The sequence below is a fragment of the Orbicella franksi genome, chromosome 5 (assembly GCF_964199315.1).
Source record: "Orbicella franksi chromosome 5, jaOrbFran1.1, whole genome shotgun sequence".
NCBI classification, from domain to species: Eukaryota; Metazoa; Cnidaria; class Anthozoa; order Scleractinia; family Merulinidae; genus Orbicella; species Orbicella franksi.
Genome location: NC_138149.1, coordinates 2,015,595 through 2,036,339, shown reverse-complemented (window position 1 = coordinate 2,036,339; position 20,745 = coordinate 2,015,595). Strand labels below are relative to the sequence as shown.

At 40.9% G+C, this 20,745-nt stretch overlaps 1 protein-coding gene across 3 annotated transcripts in view; it reads left to right on the top strand.

Moving 5' to 3' along the window:
- The window catches only part of LOC145488508 (polycystin-1-like protein 2), a 31,744-nt gene extending 14,656 nt beyond the window's left edge, over nt 1–17,088 (top strand). For all 3 annotated transcript variants that reach the window (XM_081467389.1, XM_081467391.1, XM_081467390.1), the window contains exons 7-12: nt 166–417; nt 9,492–10,220; nt 10,634–10,870; nt 11,569–12,807; nt 14,015–14,183; nt 15,320–17,088. In XM_081467389.1, the coding sequence (XP_081323515.1) occupies nt 166–417; nt 9,492–10,220; nt 10,634–10,870; nt 11,569–12,807; nt 14,015–14,183; nt 15,320–17,067 (4,374 nt within the window). In that variant the 3' untranslated portion in view covers nt 17,068–17,088. The remainder of the gene's footprint in view (nt 1–165; nt 418–9,491; nt 10,221–10,633; nt 10,871–11,568; nt 12,808–14,014; nt 14,184–15,319) is intronic.
- Nucleotides 17,089–20,745: the final 3,657 nt, after the last annotated feature.

Here is a 20,745-nt window from a genome sequence, read left to right as displayed (position 1 = left end):
TTTTGCAGCTGGTCACATGTTTTCCCAAGCTTGACAACATCTGCTTCAGTTTTTTGGCTTTGCCTGGATTGATTCATTGTGTAAATTGTTGTTTTTCTTGTGATAATTGTTGACCACATGTGAGTACTTTGGAGTTTGATTTAGAAAACAACTCTTTTTTTTTAGGGTAAACAATTAGTCATGAGATCCATGGACATCCTCAGCTTAGTTGGAGATGCAGTGCTGGCCCTAAGGGTTCCAGATGAAGAAATGATATCGATTGAGACAACAGGACTGACCATGACCTTAGGACGCCATAGCCCGGATAAACTTGTAGGATTAAAAATTGGAGATAAAGATGCTGGATTTTTTTTGCCGGCTGAAAAGAAAGCACTGGAGTCCAGCGGAATACAAGGAGCAAGTTTTGTGGACACTCAGGTATGCATATTGTATCAAGCACCAGATGATGACCATCCTGAGGGAAACAAACTTTACTTAATCCTGACATTTCTGAAAAGTGTGGTTTGAGATGTTTCCCTCGACTACATCTCAAGAAACACTGAGAAACTTATTGTTCCCTTCATGACCGGAAATAAAGCATACAACATCCACACTAATAAGTTATTATTAAATTATTATCAAATTATTATTAGTAGTACTTCATGGAGTTTCAGAAAGTCACTAAACAGAATGTTTTTTGAGTAGCACCATGGCCTTTCACATGGTGTTTAAATCTAGATACATTTCTTTTGTATTGTAATGACGGATTTGACTCCTTATTGAAAGCTCTAGATCTCTTTCCTAATTTCCCTGACAACAACTAGCTTTGTTTCCCCTTGGACTGACAAAAATGTTTTTACAAGGTTATATATTAATAGAGTTAGGGACCAGGCTGCCTGAAATAACTAAAGAATTAAAAAAGGACAGGCAGCTAGGTCTACAAATGTTATTTGCCATACATTTTTAAACACAAGTTAGTGTTTTTATATTTTATATTTTATGCGTTAGTGTCGCCAATTAACTATTGTTAGCTAAATATCTCCAACGCATTAGTTAAGTCTATGTATGCATGCATGTATGCATGTACGTACGTACGTACGTATGTAAACAGGATATCTCATATAGGACACCCGTTAAGAGTGTGTCCATGAGAAAACCAGGCAGGAGGTGACACAGCTCAAATCACTGATTTCGCTCAAACTTGCCACAAATGTGGGGTTTGGTGAGTGAATTGTTGTGGGAAAAACATTAGGACCCCCTGCAAAAATGGCTATTTGACACTAATTTATGCATATTTAATTAGCCATCTTTGGTATAGTATTTCTACAACAAGAAAAACCATGTGAAAAGGAAATCCACTGGATCATGTTCTACTGTACAACTATCAGTCTGAGAGCACAGATATTCATTTCAACTGGGTAATTTGATTTCTCTCCGTGGCTTCATCTTAAGTAAGGTACATATTTTGTAGTGTTGTGAATAGCCTCTAATTGATGGCAAGTATCTGCCATGGGCAAAACCAAATACACATTATTCTAACCTGGATAGTGAGAGCAATCAATAAAGTTCTCAAAAAAGCCATAAAATGTTTAGGGACTTCAATATTTTTTTCTGTGCTGGCGTACTGTTTACATACAAGTTTACCATTTATGGCCATTTCATGAACATCCACTAAAACACAAAAAGCCATTTCTCTGTCTTAACCTAACTCGAAATCAACAAGAAATATCAAGCTAAGCATTTTCCTATCGATTACGAGTAAAAATTTGGTGAAAAGAAGCGCTTGGGACACTTCTTTCAAATATTTCGTAACTTTACAACAAAATGTATGTATAGTACGCAGCTCTTACAAGGTCTCTCCTGATTGGCTCGATCAAACAATCGGAAACAATAGGGTACTTAAGATTCAACACGGCGGACGATAATCGCGAAGCGCAAAATTGAACAGAGTGAGTTGTTTTGGAGCGGTGTGTTTTCCTCTTCAGTTTTTAAAAGCCTGGCAACGGTTAATCTATGAACAAAGAATTATAACAGGTTTGCATCACGTTTCCATTTGGGCGTTTTTGCGTTTTGAGTGCAGATTTTCTCCAAGCATTACACGTTAAGGGCCCATTAACCGATCTTTTCGAGCCGTTGCTAAGGAAAATTTAGTCTCATCTAACCTCCTCATTTTTAGTTAGTTCAGAGTTATTTCATGTGTTTCAACTTTTTCATGACGAGTAACACTAGGATGATGTCATCAGGCCATGCCCATCGTCATGTGACTAATACAGAAAAAATGCAAAGGCTCTCAGGCAAATTACTTTCTCGGTATTTTTTACATTGATTTAATATTTGAAATTAAATCCTCATTACGTTATGCATCGATTTTGTTTCATTTCTAAAAGGTCAGATTTTGAGAGCATTTCAAAATATTGAAAAATTTGTAATTTTCTGAAAAAAGCATGATTTCGAAAAAGGAATGCATAGCTATGTTGCCAACGTTGGCTTTATTGGAAATTCGTTGAAAAAGGCTGGATTTAATAAAAAACCGCGTTTCCTTTAGCATTTAAAGAAACCGGAAGTGCGCGCGATATCTATTGGAAGTTCCCCTATCAGTGCATGCGCAATTTACACTACCAGCGCACTTCGGTAAGATCAAACAAAGCCACACAGAGTTAGTTTTTCTCCTTCTATTGCTCTTGTTTTTCTGTCTTTCTCTTATTTTGTCTTTGCTTGTACTTTTTTACTTTGCATTTTGCGAAACACAAAGAAAAACATCTAAAATGTATTCGAATTTGCAAGTTTTTGAGTTGTTGTTATTTTCCGTGCTCAGGTTGACGTAAGTGACCGGAAGTGAAATTTCACCTCTTTAGCAACGCGTGCGAGTGCGCGCATGAATCGGTTAATGGGCCCTTAAGAATTGAAGCAGATTATTTCCCACGAATTATCAAAACAGCTCTAAATATTTTAATATTTAGAGCTAAGTTTAAAAACTTATTTGCAGATAATTCTTGCAAATGTTAACCAGAAGTATTATTTTAGTTTAAGTAAGCTTACATTGGGAGTACAAACATAGTAGAATTTTAAGCTATTGATGGGTCTGTTTGATCAGAGTGACCTTATTTATTTTTACCAGATTTGACTGTCTATTTTATTTGTTATTTGATTTGTTTACAGCAGTTTTCAATAACTGAGTGTCGTAAAACCAAAACTAAACAGTTACTCACCAGTTAGACTAATCAGCCAATCTAAAACCATAGCAAAACCAAAACCTTATTATTGCCTGATTACTTTTGCCACTCAATTGAAAACCACTCTATTCTATTTAACATTTAATTTGTTTTCTGGTTCGGTCTGTTTTTTGTGATCAAATGCCCTTGTCCCTACGTACTAAGCTGGGCGTTAACCAAGGCATTTTCTCATGAATAGAACTGAAATTAGGTGGAGTAAATTTGGAGTAACTTTGTACTGTTAAGTTTGATGCAATGAATTAATTTTAAAAATGTGATAAGAAACCAAGGAAATATAAACGAAGCTGCTTAAGCTTAGCTTTTGAACTGTTTTTTCTAAATAGAGACCTGATGCAATATTAGCATTCCATAGACATAATGTTTCAGGGGAACAAAACCTAAGGTGGGAAGTAACATGATTGTATTCAGTGAGGGATGCTCCACGAATATTTTGATGTCCATCATTTCCAATATTTTATATAGCAAATCCCCTGCATTTTCATTTGGTGGGATTTGGTGGGTTTCTGACATGGACAAACTAGTTTCATGTCTGCCAGTTGACTCTGGTGCCCTGGGGTTTGAGGGATTGGATATGGGGACTTTGCAGATGAGCTCCCAGTTGAGGATCTTGGAGGATCTTCTTTCCTTACCATCACCACAACTCCATCTTCAAGACTATCTTAATTTTATTTCTCACTTTATCATTATCATCTGTTCTCATCACGCCAGTAGGCGCATAAGGCTGCCATGTTCTCAGTCCAACACTGTCCATTTTGCACACCTAGCCTTGTTACTTTGTTTCTACACAGTCTTTCTTCCAAGTGGTCTCAGTTCTCCTTCTCACCCTTTTTCCTTCTGGTACCTATCCCAATGCTGTGAAGTAGTCAGTCATTTCCACCCTCTCTCCTAAGTACTTGTCCTAACGAATTCTACCTTCTACGTTGTACCTTGTAACTTACGTCATTCTCCTATCTCATTTAGTGGATGTTTTTAAAATTGTTTTGAAGGGGGGGCATGTATACACTGTTCATCAGTCGTTGATTTACTGGTGGTTGTCGAGAAGTTATTTACAATTGGCAGTTGTAATGCGTTTAAGCGGCCGTTCCCGTTGTGGACAGGTGGCTGTTGTGAATGTATGGACTGTCCGCTGGGACAACAAAAAGTGGCTGTTGTTAGAGAGGGGGCCGTTAGTGGAGGTTCAACTGTAATCATGCTGTTGTTAGGTGTTGTAATTGCGCCCTGAACACCTCACTGACTGGCAAACAGTGTTAGGTACTTTTCCATGTCGATGTTAACGTATTCCAGTACTAGCTCTGCAAATTCATTAAATTGCAGTCCAACCTTTTCCAGCAATTCTATCTTGGATTGTATCATTAAGTTTCCCGAGAATTTCATCCTTTCTGAGAACTGGATTGATTCCAATTACCTTTAACCTTTTCCAGTATTTCCACCCACTTGTTTCTTAAACTGTCCAGTGTTTCTTTTTGGCTTATCCAAATGATCAGACAATACCAGATCAAAGTTTTCCAAGAGCATGTATGCTCGCTTTTTAAAACCAAGGGCATTAGATAATCTCTGAAAAGAGAGCTATACTCTATTTCAAGAAACCATTCACAAGAGATTAGTTCCTCGGTTAGAGAGAAATTTTCCTTTGCTTCGCTATGATGGCAGGCAATTTAAAGCCAATTATAGCGGCCAGACAACACAAAGCTTAGGAACATTTAAATGTCTAGGGTTGTCCAGGTGCGTCAAAAAGCCCGCCAAAGTGCTTGATGGAAGCCGAGTCAAAATAAACATAGTATAAAACCGGCATAAATCAAGGCAAACATGAAAAAAAAAAAAAAAAAAACACAGTATCTTTAACACTGTTTGAAAAATACAGTAAACACAGTCAACTATTAAGCGGCCACCCGTCAGCATCAGGCGGCCTTTGTAATTTATCGAAGTCCTGAAATTATTGTTTGTAAACGACTGCAAGAAAACCCTATTAACCGGCCACCTCTATTAAGCAGCCGCGGCCACCTTTTGGTCATTCCAATTTGAAAGCCGGAGAGCGGCCATCCAAAATTGAATACACGTATACAGTTTGGCGAAAAGGCGATGAAAGATGGCGGTCTGGGATAGGGGTAACTCGAAAACACGCGGACCCCCACAATGGACCGGGTCGCGGACTACCCTACGGAGCGGTCCATGGACTACCTCTATGGACCCCCTCTACGGACCATCCCCCAAAATAAAATAAAAATAAATAAATATTTCAGTTGCGGGTTGTCTAATAGATTACTCGTGACGGCGAAATTTCGAACGTTACATTGTGCAAATGGGCAGACCTGGATTCAGGCTTGGGTGCAATTTATATAATTACACATTGCCATTTCCTTTGCTTTGGCCATAAAGTATACGAAAGATGCGTACGGGGAAGCCTCCAGGAAGCCTCGAAATTTGTGTTCTTTCCCCTCTGCCATTTTATTCAGCCCATCCTCCCGTGGATTCGTGAACTCGTTCCAGGCTTCACAATTTACTCAGCGGAATAACAGATACAAACAAGAATAAACGGCCTAAAAATATATCTTCCATAGCCAGATTGAGCCACGAATGGAAGGTAAGAACTTTCCTTTTTAACATTGGCATCTCCTTACGCTGAAAACGGCTTTTAGGCAATTTCTTTCTAGGAGGGGGGGTGGGGTGTTAAAAATCCAAGTCTGTTACATTTGCACAGTGTAACACTCGAAAAATCACCGACACGAGTTTGAATCTATTAGACAACCCATAAGTGAAATCTTGATTTATTATTTTTACACTATTTTGGGGTGGTCCGTAGAGGGGGTCCGTAGGGGTAGTCCATGGACCGCTCCATAGGGTAGTCCGCGGACCGGGGCTCAGTGTTTTCGGGTTACTCCTGGGATAGAAAGTGATGACTAATAACATCATCCAAGCACACATTTATCATGATTGTCTTGACGTGATTCCATGTCCATTAAACAATTAACAGTATACGAACCCCTATCAAGCCACCTCCCATGGCAGCTTAAATTCACGAAGTAGTCGAAGTAATTTTCCTGCCCATTGGTCGCAAGTCTCCCAGAACAGATGTCTGCGAAGTGTTAGGGGAAATTATTGCTTTCAATAAGATTAATGTTCACATGGACTAAAGTAGCATAAAAGTAGGATTTTTAACGTTTTAGGAGTTTTCTTTGAGTGGAAACCTGTAGAAATAGTACACTAAATAATTTACCTTCAGCAAACTTATAGCAATTTTTGACAGCATATAACGACAAATAACAATTTGCATTCGCGGTTAATAGAAAGAATGTATTTTACGCTAAACAAACTGAAATGATTAGGCAAAAGAAACCTCAATTTTCAATTTATGTTGTAAATTAATGCTGGCTTTACACAGCTTTCTAAGCTAGGCGTACACTCTCTGGATGGACATTACAAAACACCTTTCTAGAGACCACCAATCAGCTGTATTTATCGAGGTTTCAAACTGACTTTAGTCAACATGTAGATGAGTTTAATCAGGCTCTTTCAGGTTTCAAGCTGACTTTATTCCGGCAACCTTCTTTAAAATTGTCGAATGATGTAACCACGTATTTTGTTAGTATAAATAGAGTGCTCTTATCCATGCAAGACGAGTTACATGGAAGATTTATGTTGAAGATGGAGAAAAGAATAAACATGAGCCATCCAATTTCAATGGGTGTCCTTATTTCAGTTGTAACAGATCCAGTTGGTACCTTGAAACCCACAGTCAATCTCACAAGTTTCCAGCCTGTAGGCCTCTCAACGTCCATTTTCTTAATTTAGAAGTTAGCGACAAAACCCGTCACATATTTTGGTTGAATAATATCTAAAACCTAAGCCCAACATGGGCCACAAGGGCAACAAGGACAACATGGGCAACGGGGCAACGGGGCAACGGGGCAACGGGGCAACGGGGCAACGGGGCAACGGGGCAACGGGGCAACGGGGCAACGGGGCAACGGGGCAACGGGGCAACGGGGCAACGGGGCAACGGGGCAACGGGGCAACGGGGCAACGGGGCAACGGGGCAACGGGGCAACGGGGCAACCGGGCAACCGGGCAACCGGGCAACCGGGCAACCGGGCAACCGGGCAACCGGGCAACCGGGCAACGGGGCAACGGGGCGACATGGGCGACAAGGGCAACATGGGCAACATGGGCAACAAGGGCAACATGGGCTACAGGGCAACAGGGCTAGATGGGCAACATGGGTAACATGGGCAACATGGCTGTAGGGCTACAGGGCTACACGAACACAGGGCAACAGGGCAACATGGGCAGCATGGGCAACATGGGCAACATGGCTATAGGGCTACAGGGCTACAGGGCTACAGGGCTACAGGGCTACAGGGCTACAGAAACAAGGCAACAGGGCAACATGGGCAACAAGGGCAACATGGCCTACAGGGCTACAGGGCTACTGGGCTACTGGGCAACAGGGTTACAGGGTTACAGGGCTACATGGGCAATATAGGCAACAGGGGCAACATGGGCAACATGCGCAACATGGCTATAGGGCTACAGGGCTACAGGAACACAGGGCAACAGGGCAACATGGGCAACATGGGCTACAGGGCTACAGGGCTACAGGGCTACAGGGTAATAGGGCTACAGGGCTACATGGGCAACAAGGTTAACATGGGCAACAGGGCAACAGCGGCAGCCGCGCAACAAGGTTAACATTGCATGGGCAACAGGGCAAAGAGGGCAACAGGGCAACAAAAGCAACAAGGGTAAGAAGGCAACATGGCCAACTGGGCAACAAGGGCAACTGGGCAAATCTTCATCCTTACTTTATACATTTGCATGAAGCATTTTTTATTTCAAGAAAGTAACAAAGAATTTCAAGGCTAAACTAACTTAAATCAACCTATGCATTCGACCTACGCTCTTGATATCCTTTCCCATCAATTTTTTTTTATATTTCCTTCTAAATTTATTTCTTGGTATTCATTTCTTAATATTTCTTTAATTAATCCACTTCTGGTTGATTATTGTTTCATCCTAAAACTACGTCGACCAATCAGAGCGAACCTTGTAAGAGCTGCGTACCGCCTGAATGTATCTTCAGGCCCGGTCCTGAAACGCCGCTCCACTCATGTGCCGAACCAAACTTGATAAAGTTCGACTTTAGAGCGACTTTGGAGCGACGGCTGGTTCAGACGGCGTACTTGCGTCGCACTCAATTCGGGAAGCCGGAGGTAACATTTTTCGACGCGAAAATATGCGCTCTAAATTCACGAACTCTGTCCAAATAGAAAAGCTGTGACTAACATTTCGCTGTTATCATGCTGTTATAGCAATATTTAGGGAAGCAAATTCAAACTCGAGGTTCAGTCTTTGTATTTAGACAGGTTTTCGCCCGGTTAAATCGACTTGTTAAAGGGAAATCTAATAAGCTGGGCTATTTTCACGAAGGAAAAGCAAAAAAATGAATTTGCGCTAAAGAAACTCGCTTATACAGTCCCGTTTCTCATAAATCGAAGGCATCCTGGTATTTTGTTGTCTCTATTTTCAGCGACGACTTTGAGCTTCATGGATGACTGGTCACGTCACTCAATTTTGAGCCAATCACGAGTCCCGTTATATGAAAATACATTACAGTAATTTATGCATTAGGTTCGACACATGAGGAGAACGCCGTATGAATCAGCTGCCGCTCCAACGTCGCATAGTGCGACAGACCCTGCCGAATTTAATGTTGTTTGCCGCACCAAATACGTAATTTCCGTAGTTAGGGGGACTATCCAGGTTAGAATAATGTGTATTTGGTTTTGCCAGAAGCATATCACCTATTCTAGGTGATATGCTTCTGGTTTTGCCCATTGCAGATATTTGCCATCAATTAAAGGCTATTCACGACACTACGAAATATCCACCTTACCTAAGATGAAGCCATGGAGAGAAATCAAATTGACCAGTTGAAATGAATATCTGTGCTCTTAGGCTCATAGTTGTAGAACATGATCCAGTGGATTTCCTTTTCACATCGTTTTTCTTGTTGTAGAAATACTAAACCAGAGATGGCTAGTTAAATATGCATATTTAGTGTCAAATGGCCGTTTTTCGCAGGGGGTCCTCCTAACTTGAAGGGAATAAAATATTTTGACCTACTTTTTCGCAACAATAAACTCAACATTTGTGCCAAGTTTGAGCGAAATCGGTGATTTTAGTTGTATCACCTGCTGCCTGGTTCTGCCTGGTTTTCTCGCGGACACACTCTTAACGTTATTAATGCCGGACAGTTGATGAAAGTTTTTGTCCTTTTCGCAGATGCTATCAATCCCATTCAATCCTTACACCTGGGACAGTACTAAGCAAAGAGTCAACTCTGATGTCTTAGCTCTGGACTTAAAAGATGACTCACGCAAGCTGATCAAAGTATCAAATCTCTCAAACAACGTTATCATCGTTGCACCATTACAAAACCAGACGGTCTCCTTCGAAAATGGGCAGTATTTCACCCAGAATGATAATCTGCGTTTTCATGTAATTGATGTTGAGTACGAAAATACCCTGATGATGCTGGAAATCACGCCTACTGAGGCAAATACAAATCTGTTTGTGTACTTGCGATATGGTCAGCGGCCAACCACCCAAGAGCATGACCTCAATGCCACTGTCTCGAAGAGCGAGAAGTGTGTTTGGTCACCAGGTGCGCATGGCAGAAAGGATGGCAAAACTAAATGCTCCCAGCTAACGAGTCCAATAGAAACTCTCGCCAAGCGACCAGGGAAGTACTTTCTTGGAGTGCAAGGCTATGACAGAAGTGGAACAAACTCTCACAAGAGGGAGAAAAGATCATGTTTCGGAAACAGACGTCAAAAGCGTTCATGTGTCGAGGTCAAGGACCCCCCTCCCACTCCCCCTCAGGGCGAAAATGTAACTGTGGTGCCAGTATACGATTCTAAATCGGATCAAAACTATACTCTGAGGGTAGCCCTTGGGAGCTGTGTCTTCTGGTCAGAGGAGAGGGAAAAGTGGATAGCAGAGGGCTGTCGGGTGAGTAGTATAAACGTTCTTTAGTCAGGTCTCATTTGTCATTTTCAATTTTGCAATCTTGTGATCTTTAGAAGCCTCTGCTTCTGAAATTCTGGTATGAAAGAGTAATCCGCGGCCACTGTCCAGGGCATTTAGTAGTTTTTGGACACAGGCTGTAGCACTCTAGAGCTTGTTTACGACAAATTTGCCTTCTATGAACCAATCCGAAATGAAGTAATTATTTCAAGCCTGTGGTGAAATTCTTTTTATGATGAAATTTTTAACAGACTGGCAGAGAAAAAATTAATTTTGATAGGACGTTTTACAAGCAGCGTGATCAGCTTTTGCTAGCCTACGTACTACAAATGATAATGTGGAGAATTTTAAATGATTTAATTTAATTCTGTTTTCTTTTTCCGTTTATTTTTTACCAGGTTTTATCAGCAACATTGAACGGATTTATTAATTGCTCCTGTAATCATCTGACTTCATTTGGAGGAGCTCTTTTGATTAAACCGAATCCCATTGATTTTGACAAGGTCTCAGTGGAGTTCAAGAATCTTCAAGAAACTGGAAACGTTGCAGTTATTGTGACGATCTCTGTAGTTCTCCTGTGTTATATTGTCGTGCTGCTTATCGTCAGAAAAGCGGATAAAAAAGACGCCAGAAATGTAAGCATTGAAGAGGACAATTTCTTTCAATAGAGTGCATAATTACAGTCAAGGCTGTAGTCTTCCTTACGGCCCTACATATGAAACTAAGTTACAACATGACTTATTGCAGGAAGTTTAACCATATCGATTTATAAGAATTAATGTTGGGTTCAACTGTAAAATCCGCTGTTTTGAACATTTTACGAACTTGCCGGGTTCTACCCTGGAATCCAACCATTTCAGTTCAACAATTTTGGAATTCATACAAAAGCAGCTTGTAAAAAAAGGTGTTTTTGTCCTGCCGAAACGCCCGTACATATTTCTCATAAGAAAACGCGTTCATGCGGCCACCCTGTTAATACGGCCAACGATTACGTTCTGAAATTCCAACTTACAACCAACCAAATACGCATTTGTGTTTTTTTGTTTTTTTTGTTTGGTTAAACAAAAGAAAAAATATTGAGCGATTCTCTTGTTTATTCAAACGCCTGTAACATGTCATTGACCTCTGTCGTTAACAAATCAAACACAATTTCCTTCACAAAGATGTCACTTAAAATAGATCCCATTAATGCTGTGAAATTTTCATGGCCCATTGGTGACCGTTTTAACGGGGTTCCAGTTTATTCGTTATCATGATCTTAGCTTGAGCCGTTAAAACTTCAGGTCTAGTATCTCACAGTACATATATTAATGAAATCCACTTTGATTCCTAGACTAGTCTGCCAGTGCATCTACCCTCCACAGCAAGCTGCTCACACATCTATCGGATAATCATTTCCACGGGCGTGTGGAGAAATTCAGGTACAACAGCTAAGGTTGCCATGGAGATATACGGTAGTGAAGGAAGCAGCGGAATTGTTCAGCTCAACTTAGACGAGCCTGGCGTGGATAATTTTCTCTTTACTCGTGGAAACACGGATGTGTTTGTTCTTAATCTTAGTCAGTCTCTTGGTACGATTCAGGCAGTGCGAATTGGTCATGACAACTCTGGTGAGAGCCCTTCCTGGTTTCTAGAAGAAATCGTTGTCATTGACGAACAGGTGAATCACGCTTGGGCATTTACCAGCAGCCAGTGGCTTGCCCTGGAGCGAGAAGACGGTCGAATTGAGCGAATCATTGAACAGGCGCCAAATGAGGGCACTTTTAGACACGAGATGCTAAAGCGTTGGTGGAGAGGTCTGACTGAAACCCATCTTTGGGTTTCAGTTCTAGCGAAGCCGAGGAGAAGCCGCTTTACAAGAGTACAGCGAGCGTCGTGCTGCCTGTCAGTGCTGCTTACAGCCATGTTTGCTAACGCGACGTTCTATAAGTTGGAAGGTAAATCTGAGCAAGTGCTACAAGTAGGACCCCTGAAATTCTCGTGGGCCCAAATCATTATCACTTTTAAAAGTGCACTTATCGTTGCACCCATAAACATTGTGACAGTATTCCTTTTTCAGAAAGGAGCAAGTGAGACTCAGTGCTGTCGTAAAGCGAAGTGGCTTACCTACCTGGCCTGGTTCTTCTTGTTTAGTTCTTGTGTTGTTTCTGCTACGTTTACCATCTTCTACAGCTTGATTTGGGGAAAGAGCACCAGCGAGCAGTGGCTGACGTCAGTGCTTGTATCACTGGGGAAGGATGTGACAATTACAGAACCTGCTAAAGTGTTATTCATAGCGATATTCCTCGCCGCCATTGTCAAATGGAAAAAGAGTAGATCTGAAGGACGCCAAAGCCACGAAACAGCTAAAAGTAGCCCCTCACAACAGCGACTGTGGAAAATGAAGCTATCTGAAGTGGAAGACATGAGGAAACAACAGCTAAAGAAAAAGAACTTGTCGATTCTTTACCTCGAGCTTGTCGTTTACGTCCTGTTCATCTTCATGGTGATGGTCTTGTGTTATGGCAACCGGAATAGTTACCAATATCACATGACAAAGTCCATCCGGGATGGGTTACCAAACTTTGAAAAGGTAAGTACTGTCAACAATGAAACAAGTCTGGTTTAACTCCAAACTGAGTAAACATGTGGATTCGCTTGGTTTTTCATTTGTTGAGCTGTTCAGTTCAACGAGCAGTACGAACAGTAGGCATAATGTTTAAAACCAAAGCGAAATGTTCTTCAATTAATTCAACTAAGTTAGAGCGGTTTTCAATTGAATGTCGAAAAGTAAATTGGTTTTGTCGTATCATGCTACACGATTGGCTTAAAAAACTCGCGCCATTTTGTCATACATAACCAATCGAGACTCGCCCGCATATGTTTTCCCGCGCGTCGCGTCAGCTTCATGTATTTACTTCGATTATTGATTGGTTCGTTGGTCTGTGTCCCTTGTGACTGGCTTAAGTGATTACTTTGGTTTTGGTTTTACGATATTCAATTGGAAACCGCTCTATGCTGTTAGAGAGGTTTTCAATTGAGCATTGAAAAGGAACTGGCTATTTGGAATAATGCGGAATTAATAGTGATATTTTTATTCTGGAATAAGGTCAGTCGAACGCACCCTGAGAATGAGTCCAACCTATTTTAGAGCTTAGAACGTGGCGACACAAGACCTGCGGAATGGAAGCGATTTCGGCTGGGTCCATACCCTTGGGGAAAGAAAGGAGCAAGTGAAATATTACCCCAGTATGGACCTCGTGTTAGTTCAATAACATTCGTATACCGTAAATCCTCGAATCAGCGCCCAGGGCGCTTATTTCAAATTTGGGAGAAGACGGGGCGCGCTTATTCGAGGCGGGGGGGGGGGGGGGGCGCTTATTTAATTTTTCCCAAATCTTGGCCTGCAGGTCATTTTTTTTAATACATCTGCGCGTAAACAACAACATAAACTGTTTATTGACATAAAAAGCTGATGCTAAAGTTTAAATCGCGGCACCGTTAGTACTTCACGTGTTCAACGTGTTCACTTAACGTATTCACAAACTGAAACAATGTACAAATCTAAGCTCTACATGACGAAAACTATACATCCTTTGTTGTCTCATTACTCGCCCACAAAATGGGGGGGGGTGGGGGGCGAGGGGAGGGGGGCGATTATTCGAGGAGGCGCTTATTTTAGATTTCGGCCGTTAGGAGGGGCGCTTATTCGAGGGGTGGCGGGGGGGGGGCGTTAATTCGAGGATTTACGGTATTTACCGGTCCAATTACCTTTTCTCTTCCTCTTTTCTCTATGATAGGTTAACGATAAGGAGAAGCTCTGGAGCTGGTTAAATGACGCTTTTATCCCAGGTGTGTTTGCGGGCAGATGGTACAATGGCCAACAAGAGAATCAAACCGTGTACATTGGAGACAAGCACTCAATCCTTCTTGGGATGGCTCGAGCACGGCAACTAAGAGTTAGACCGAGTAAGTTTTAGTCTCAAAGCACAATGTTTTGCAATGGCAATAATCGCCACTTTAATTGTATCCGGAAGAAAGTGCATACAGAGGCTCAGATAATGGCTAATCCATGGCGGTCTTAAAGGAGTTACGTCTCGGTTTGCGCATCTTGACAAGTTTTGCCTAAATATTTTAAGTGCGTCCTTTGTAATCCGTTTTAATCTTTTCCATCCTTTACCATCCTTGTTCCTTTACTGTTTATTATTATCTCTTTGGTGTTTCTCTACTTTAATAAGCTACTAGTATCCGGTTTCTTTCAATTTAAAGGTAATTTTGCATGTGGCCAAAATTACTTAAAATACCGTGATTGAGCTACTTCAGTCACTATTCTGTGAGCTGAAGACAAATAAACAATAGCCTCCATTTGGCGCGGAAATACTCTCGGATATTTGTCCTTGGACATTATCTGTTCCGAGAAGCGAACGGTTCTCCGAGAGTGTAGCTCGAGGAACACTGTGAGCTTTGAGGAATAGATAATGTCCAGGGACAAATATCGGAGAATATTTTCGGGCCAAATAAAAGCTATTGTGTTTATTATCCTTTAAAGTTTTTTCGCAACACGCGCGGATTTGAAAATTGGGGAATATCACTCGGATATTCCCCAGTTTTTACTGGGACGAGTATTCAGTCACGTGACGCGTTTAGACCAGTCGCGCGCGAGTGAAAATACGTGATGGATTATAAATATATCTTATTAGATGTTTTGTTGGGTAGTGTCGCTGTATATTTTTACCAGTTGTGCCGTATTTTGACGAGCCCGTAGGGCGAGTCAAAATACAAACAACGAGTAAAAATATAAAGCGATACTGCACACCAAAACATCTAATAATAGAACTATTATTGAATTCGGTTTGTCGCGTTTACTATTGCTTTAACTAAAATTGTCCAAAAGCAAATATACTTGTTCCTTCAACATGTTGTTGGACCCTTGAAGTGTGAGAAAAGCAGTCTATGAGTTATATCTACTTGGAAATTTGTCAAAGTAGGTTAATTCTGATTGTAGCATTAGCTAGTATGTTCTGATTAACCGCTTTGCAGTAGAACAGAGCCTTCTTTAAGGCATGAACAGCTATTTTCTAATAATGGTTTTGTAAACATTTCAGCATCCTGTAAAGTTGACTATATGACGAGAATATTTCCGGTGTGCTACGACGGATACGGGCTAGAAAATGAAGATAGAACCCCCTATAGTAAACCAGCCTGGAAGCCCACCAACAACTCTTGGAGTCACGAGGAGCTACTTCGACTTTGCCCGAAGCCCTGGCGATACCAGAATGCGGGGGAGAGTGAAACTGTGCCCAAGTGGGGACAATTCTCATTTTACCCTGGGGGAGGATTCGTGGCTGACTTAGGATACGAGAACGCGACAGGTTTTAGCATTATTAAGAATTTAAAAACTAATGACTGGCTGGACAGACAAAGCAGAGCTGTTATTGTGGAATTCTCAGCCTTCAACCCGTCAGTAAATGCTTTAGCTATTGCAACGTATTTCTACGAAGTTGGGGCGTCAGGACACACGGCAACATTCAAGAGAATTGATGTTCTCTCTTTGCCCTCCACTCAGACCGCCGCCAAACAGTTATATATGATCTGTGTTCTTTTATTTATCGTCTTCGTCCTGTGGTACCTTGGACGAGAGGGTTACAAGCTCTACAAGCGGGGTTTCCGGTATTTTAAATCCTTCTGGAACTGGCTAGAACTGTGTCAGTTGTTTTTCTCCGTGCTAGCTATTATTATGTATGTGGTACAATCGGAAAAAGTGTCTTCGGTCATCAGAAAATTACAAGAAAACGTGTATGGTCATGTGAGTTTCCAAGAAGCTCTGGTTTGGCGCGAGGTAGAAAATGTCGTTCTTGGTTTGTTGGTGTTTGTGATCTCTGTGAAACTCTTGCGCCTGATAAGATTCAATAAACACGTTGCTGTGTTTTCCATAACATTGAAGAACAGTGCGAGACATCTCGCATCTTTCAGTGTTATTTTCTTAATTCTTTTCATTGCCTTCTTGCACTTTGGTATTCTGACTTTTGGAGCGGGATTTGAGCGTTATTCATCGTTTCTAAAAGCTAGTTTTTTCCAAATAGAGTTGACTCTGGGTCGAGTGAAAGCAAGGCCAGTCAATCAGTTAGAGCTCACCAACAAAATGTTCGGAAGAGTTTTCGCAGCCATGATTCTGCTGAGTACTACCATTTTGGCGATGAACTTCTTCATCGTCATACTGAACGACGCACTTGCAGAAAGAAAGAACACTGTAAAGGAAAGCCCACTTTACGACCCAAGCGTGGACGAATGCAGCTGGAAGAAAACAAAGCAACGCCATCAATTTTATGATAAGATAAGCAATAGTTTACGCCAACGGAAACTCGAGGAAACGCTAGCCCGGTCTAGGAAAACAGAAGATGAAACTCCCGAAGTTAAATCCAGGAACAGTAGAGCAATTAACTTTGATGTAATCAGCCAACAAATTAAAGCCTCCAGGGAACAAAAGATCGAAGCATCAGGAAATGTGAAGCAAAACAACTCGAGAAAAAAGTCCTTCTGTGATCAAATCAGTAATATTATTGTATATCTGAAGCGTGCAAGGAATGAGCATCGCTGCCATCTTAATAAGAAGGAAAAGAAAGTACGTTTCGCAGAAGTCGTCACTAAGTCTCAACTGAGAAAATTACAGGCGACCATGAAAGATCTGTTCCAGCGCTTGGACAGTATAGTCCAAGAATATTCCAGGGAGGCCGAGCAGGAAGAGAAATTTGAGTTGATTATGGATGAGATGGGTGTTCATAACTCTTCGGATCCCATGGTAAATGTTACAGCAACTTCGAATGAGTCATTCAATCGAACTCTTAAACAGTGAATAACGAGCGACCAGTTAGCATTCCCGACATCGTTGAGTAAATGAACAAAAATCGAACTGAGACCATATTAAAACTTTCATTGTACATATTGTAACTGACTGAAAACAAAGAATGATTTCCTTTAAGTAACAAACAAAATATGCTTTGTAAAAAAAATTTGATTTGGATTTCTACTAGTTCGTCCAGAGTATGCATTCTAACTTATCCACTGTACTCCAGGAATTGTTCGACCTCATTAAGCTTTTAGTGGGATCTTTGCAGACATAACCACATTTGTAAATAATTAAATTAATCCTGGTACGGACTGAAAAAAATGTAAAAACTTGACCAAATAATTGTGTAATTTCTAATCATGACAGCATTGTAGCTAACGACTACTTGCTATTGACAACTGCCCTGTATTTCCAGCCTTATGGTTATTTTGAGCAAACGATACTTTTTAATTTTTCGCTTATTAGTTTAACTTGTGTATAAATATTGAGTAGAAATAAAGTTGTTGTTGTACTTAATTAAACCACATTTTGTGACGAACTACGATTTTGCCCAGTGGGCCGCCAAAGCAGCCTTACTCGCATTTTTTATTATCTTCCGAAGAAACATCTAAGCAACGCAAGTGTGAACATTTTTTGTTTATTTGGAATCTTTCATTCACTTTTTGTTTTCTATTTAATCGATTATTTCTTTGCTTTACCAATTTTGGCTTTTTGTTTTGTTTTTCGTTCTATTAGAAGATTATAAGGCGATTTTATGTTACAACACGATGTGACAGCGGAGATAGTGCCCCTTAAACAAGCAAAAGAAAACTCGGTCGATGTTCAGCCATCTTAACCAACCCACGTTTGGCTTCAAAGGGAATGTTGTTGTATTCCTTGTTGTTGTTTTGTTGTTGTTGTTGTTGTTGTTGTTGTTATTTGGCACTGACCGAACTAGTGTACTTCAGGAAATTTTGTTAACATTTCCCTCAACGACAAATAATTTTTTCAGGATCTTCTGAAAACAACGAAGCCTCCTAAGGATTATGCGCTGAACGTTTCTGAACTGTGATTCACATCACATTCATTTACCCGAGTGACTTGATTTTTATACGAACTCGCGCGATTGGATGATTCAACGCGTTTTTCTTTTGGCGTACTTAATGAACTTTCGTTTATGCAGTTAACTAAGACATCTTTATGGCCATTTTCCGCGGCTAACATGGACACGGAACGCCCACAATCCGTAACAGCATCAATATCGGCGCCATGTTGTTCGAGAAGTCTCACAATATTAGCATAACCATTTTGCGCGGCGTAATGTACAGGTGTCATTCCACCGTGATTATTTCCCAACTCATCAAACCCTCTGTCTCTTATGACTCGTGTCTTCGAATTTAAGCAGCTACGGTTCTGAAGTAGAAACAGAACGTTCTCAGTCCTGCCTGTCGCCGCAGCGTGATGAATTGGAAATCGGTTTTTCCAGTCTTTAATATGAATATCTGCTTGTAGTTCCTGAAACAGCAGCTCGAGTACCTCGCGCGAGTTACACCGCGCCGCATGATGCACACCATGTTGGCCGTCGTTGTCAATATCATGAATACGAGCTCCCCTCCTCGCCAGAAACTCGAGAACCTCTCGCGTATTACCTCGGCAAGCGTGGAGAAACGGCGTTTGTCCGGAGAAGTCCCTCGCATAAAGATCCACTCCATTGGACAACAGAAACTTTATGACATCAACACTGTTATTCAGGCAGGCCCACATCAATGGTGTTTTACCTCTTTCGTCTGTTTCATTGAAGAATCTTTGAACATCGACACAACTGCGTCGATTCTGTAGAAGTCGTTGTAATTGCTGCACGCTTCCGCGTCGAGCAGCTTCGTGGAGAAGAGAGCTTGTCTGAAAATTACGCGTTATATGACCAATGCAGCAAAATAATTCACGTTGTGTTTGGTTGTCAATAAGGTCCTTAAGAAATGAATTAATTAGCTTTTCTCCAAGAGAGATAGCGGCGTCAAGGTTTGTTGGGCTACAGTGAATTAGGACGCCAAGAAAATCTAAACTCACTTGATCCCAGATGCCTTGTCGTAAACTCGATACAAGAAGAGCGCTTGTTTCGTTTATTTTACCAAGAGCAATTGCTTGAAGAGAAACCTGTAAAAAACATTTTGGTATGTCTCTCAGTATAAATATGCTCGGATATTTGTCCGCGTATATTATCTGTTCCGACTAGAAGCAAACAGTTTTCCGAAAGCGCGCAAAACTCAAACTGTGAGCTGCAATAAAAAATATGATAGTAAAGGCGGTGGAAAATTTCCTTTTTATTCCTTTTATTTAGTTTGATACGATCGCTACCGATCATTGAAGACACAGGCGAACCTCCCGTAAGCGACAAAATGTCAAGCTTAGGTGGTCGCTTATGGGAGGAAGCATCATTAGCATATGGTCGATAGGCTGAAAAATGATGACGTTCAGGAAAAATGCAATTTTTAAAGAAATATAAGATTTAATGCCCTTGAACACTTGTACCAGGCATTTGAAACGATCTTGCTGAATTTGCCTCTAGATGAGTAAGCGACCACGACCGTTTTTATAGCTAAAAGTTTGAAATTTTCTTCTGTTTTTAACCTCCCATAAGCGACCACTTGACAGATAGTATAGAGGAAATTGGATAATAAGGTGTTGTAACATTATTGTATTCCTGGTTAGTACAAGAGACGGAAATTTCTGAATGGCAAGAAGCGGATTTTTTTCGGGAAATTGACTTTTCACACGAATAAAACATTGCAGCGGCATTGGCGCATGGGGCAAGTCTCAGCAGTTACCGTATGTTAATGAGGCAAAATTTTGACTCCATATGGTCAAAACTCTCGTAAGTGACCACCTCCCGTAATCGACCACTTAGGCTTGACATTTTGGGTGGTGCTTATAGGAGTTTCGCGACTGTATATTTCGCAGACAAAATTCAAAAAAGCGACTTGACACAATTCGACCTTGGCAACCATTCTTAACGATTGATTTCTAGTTAATAGATATTGGGCACTGACTAATAACGAATGTTATGGGTTAATCTTACGATTAGACAGGTGTAGATATGACTAGTTTTAAAACATCAAAGAACGGTATATGTATTCTACTTTGGCAATCCTCTCAGCTGTTAACTGGTTACGCTGTCAGTGAAAAGTAAAACCTGGGGCTCTTGTTTTATTTTTCCCAGAGTGTCAGTTTGCATTCAATGCGTCCTGCTTGAACAATCAAACTACATCTGAGTCAGAAACAACTCCCGTATACTCCTGTCAACCGCAGAAAATTATATAGATAAGACTTTTACCAAATAAAGTTTTTTCAAACCCAGCTTCGAATTTTTTCGCGATAGAGGTTCCAAAATGACAAATAAAACTGTGTACAATGTCAAAACAAGTCAGCTTACCGGATCCATCTACAAAAGAACCAACAAAAATAATCTGGAGTGTCTGTTTCGCCAAATATTCCTTCCCCTCGCTGCGCTGAGTGACTACATGTAATGGGGCGGAAATGAGTTTCTTTATCCAAAAACCTCTTTGGGCGGCACCATACAGTAAGCGACAGCCTTTGTGATTTTGATTTAGAGATTTTTGATATCACGGCACTCATTTGCAGTTATTTACATATTTCAACTGAAAGTTGTTTTAAGTCAGTCTCAATTTAATAGTTGTTCATTAGGGA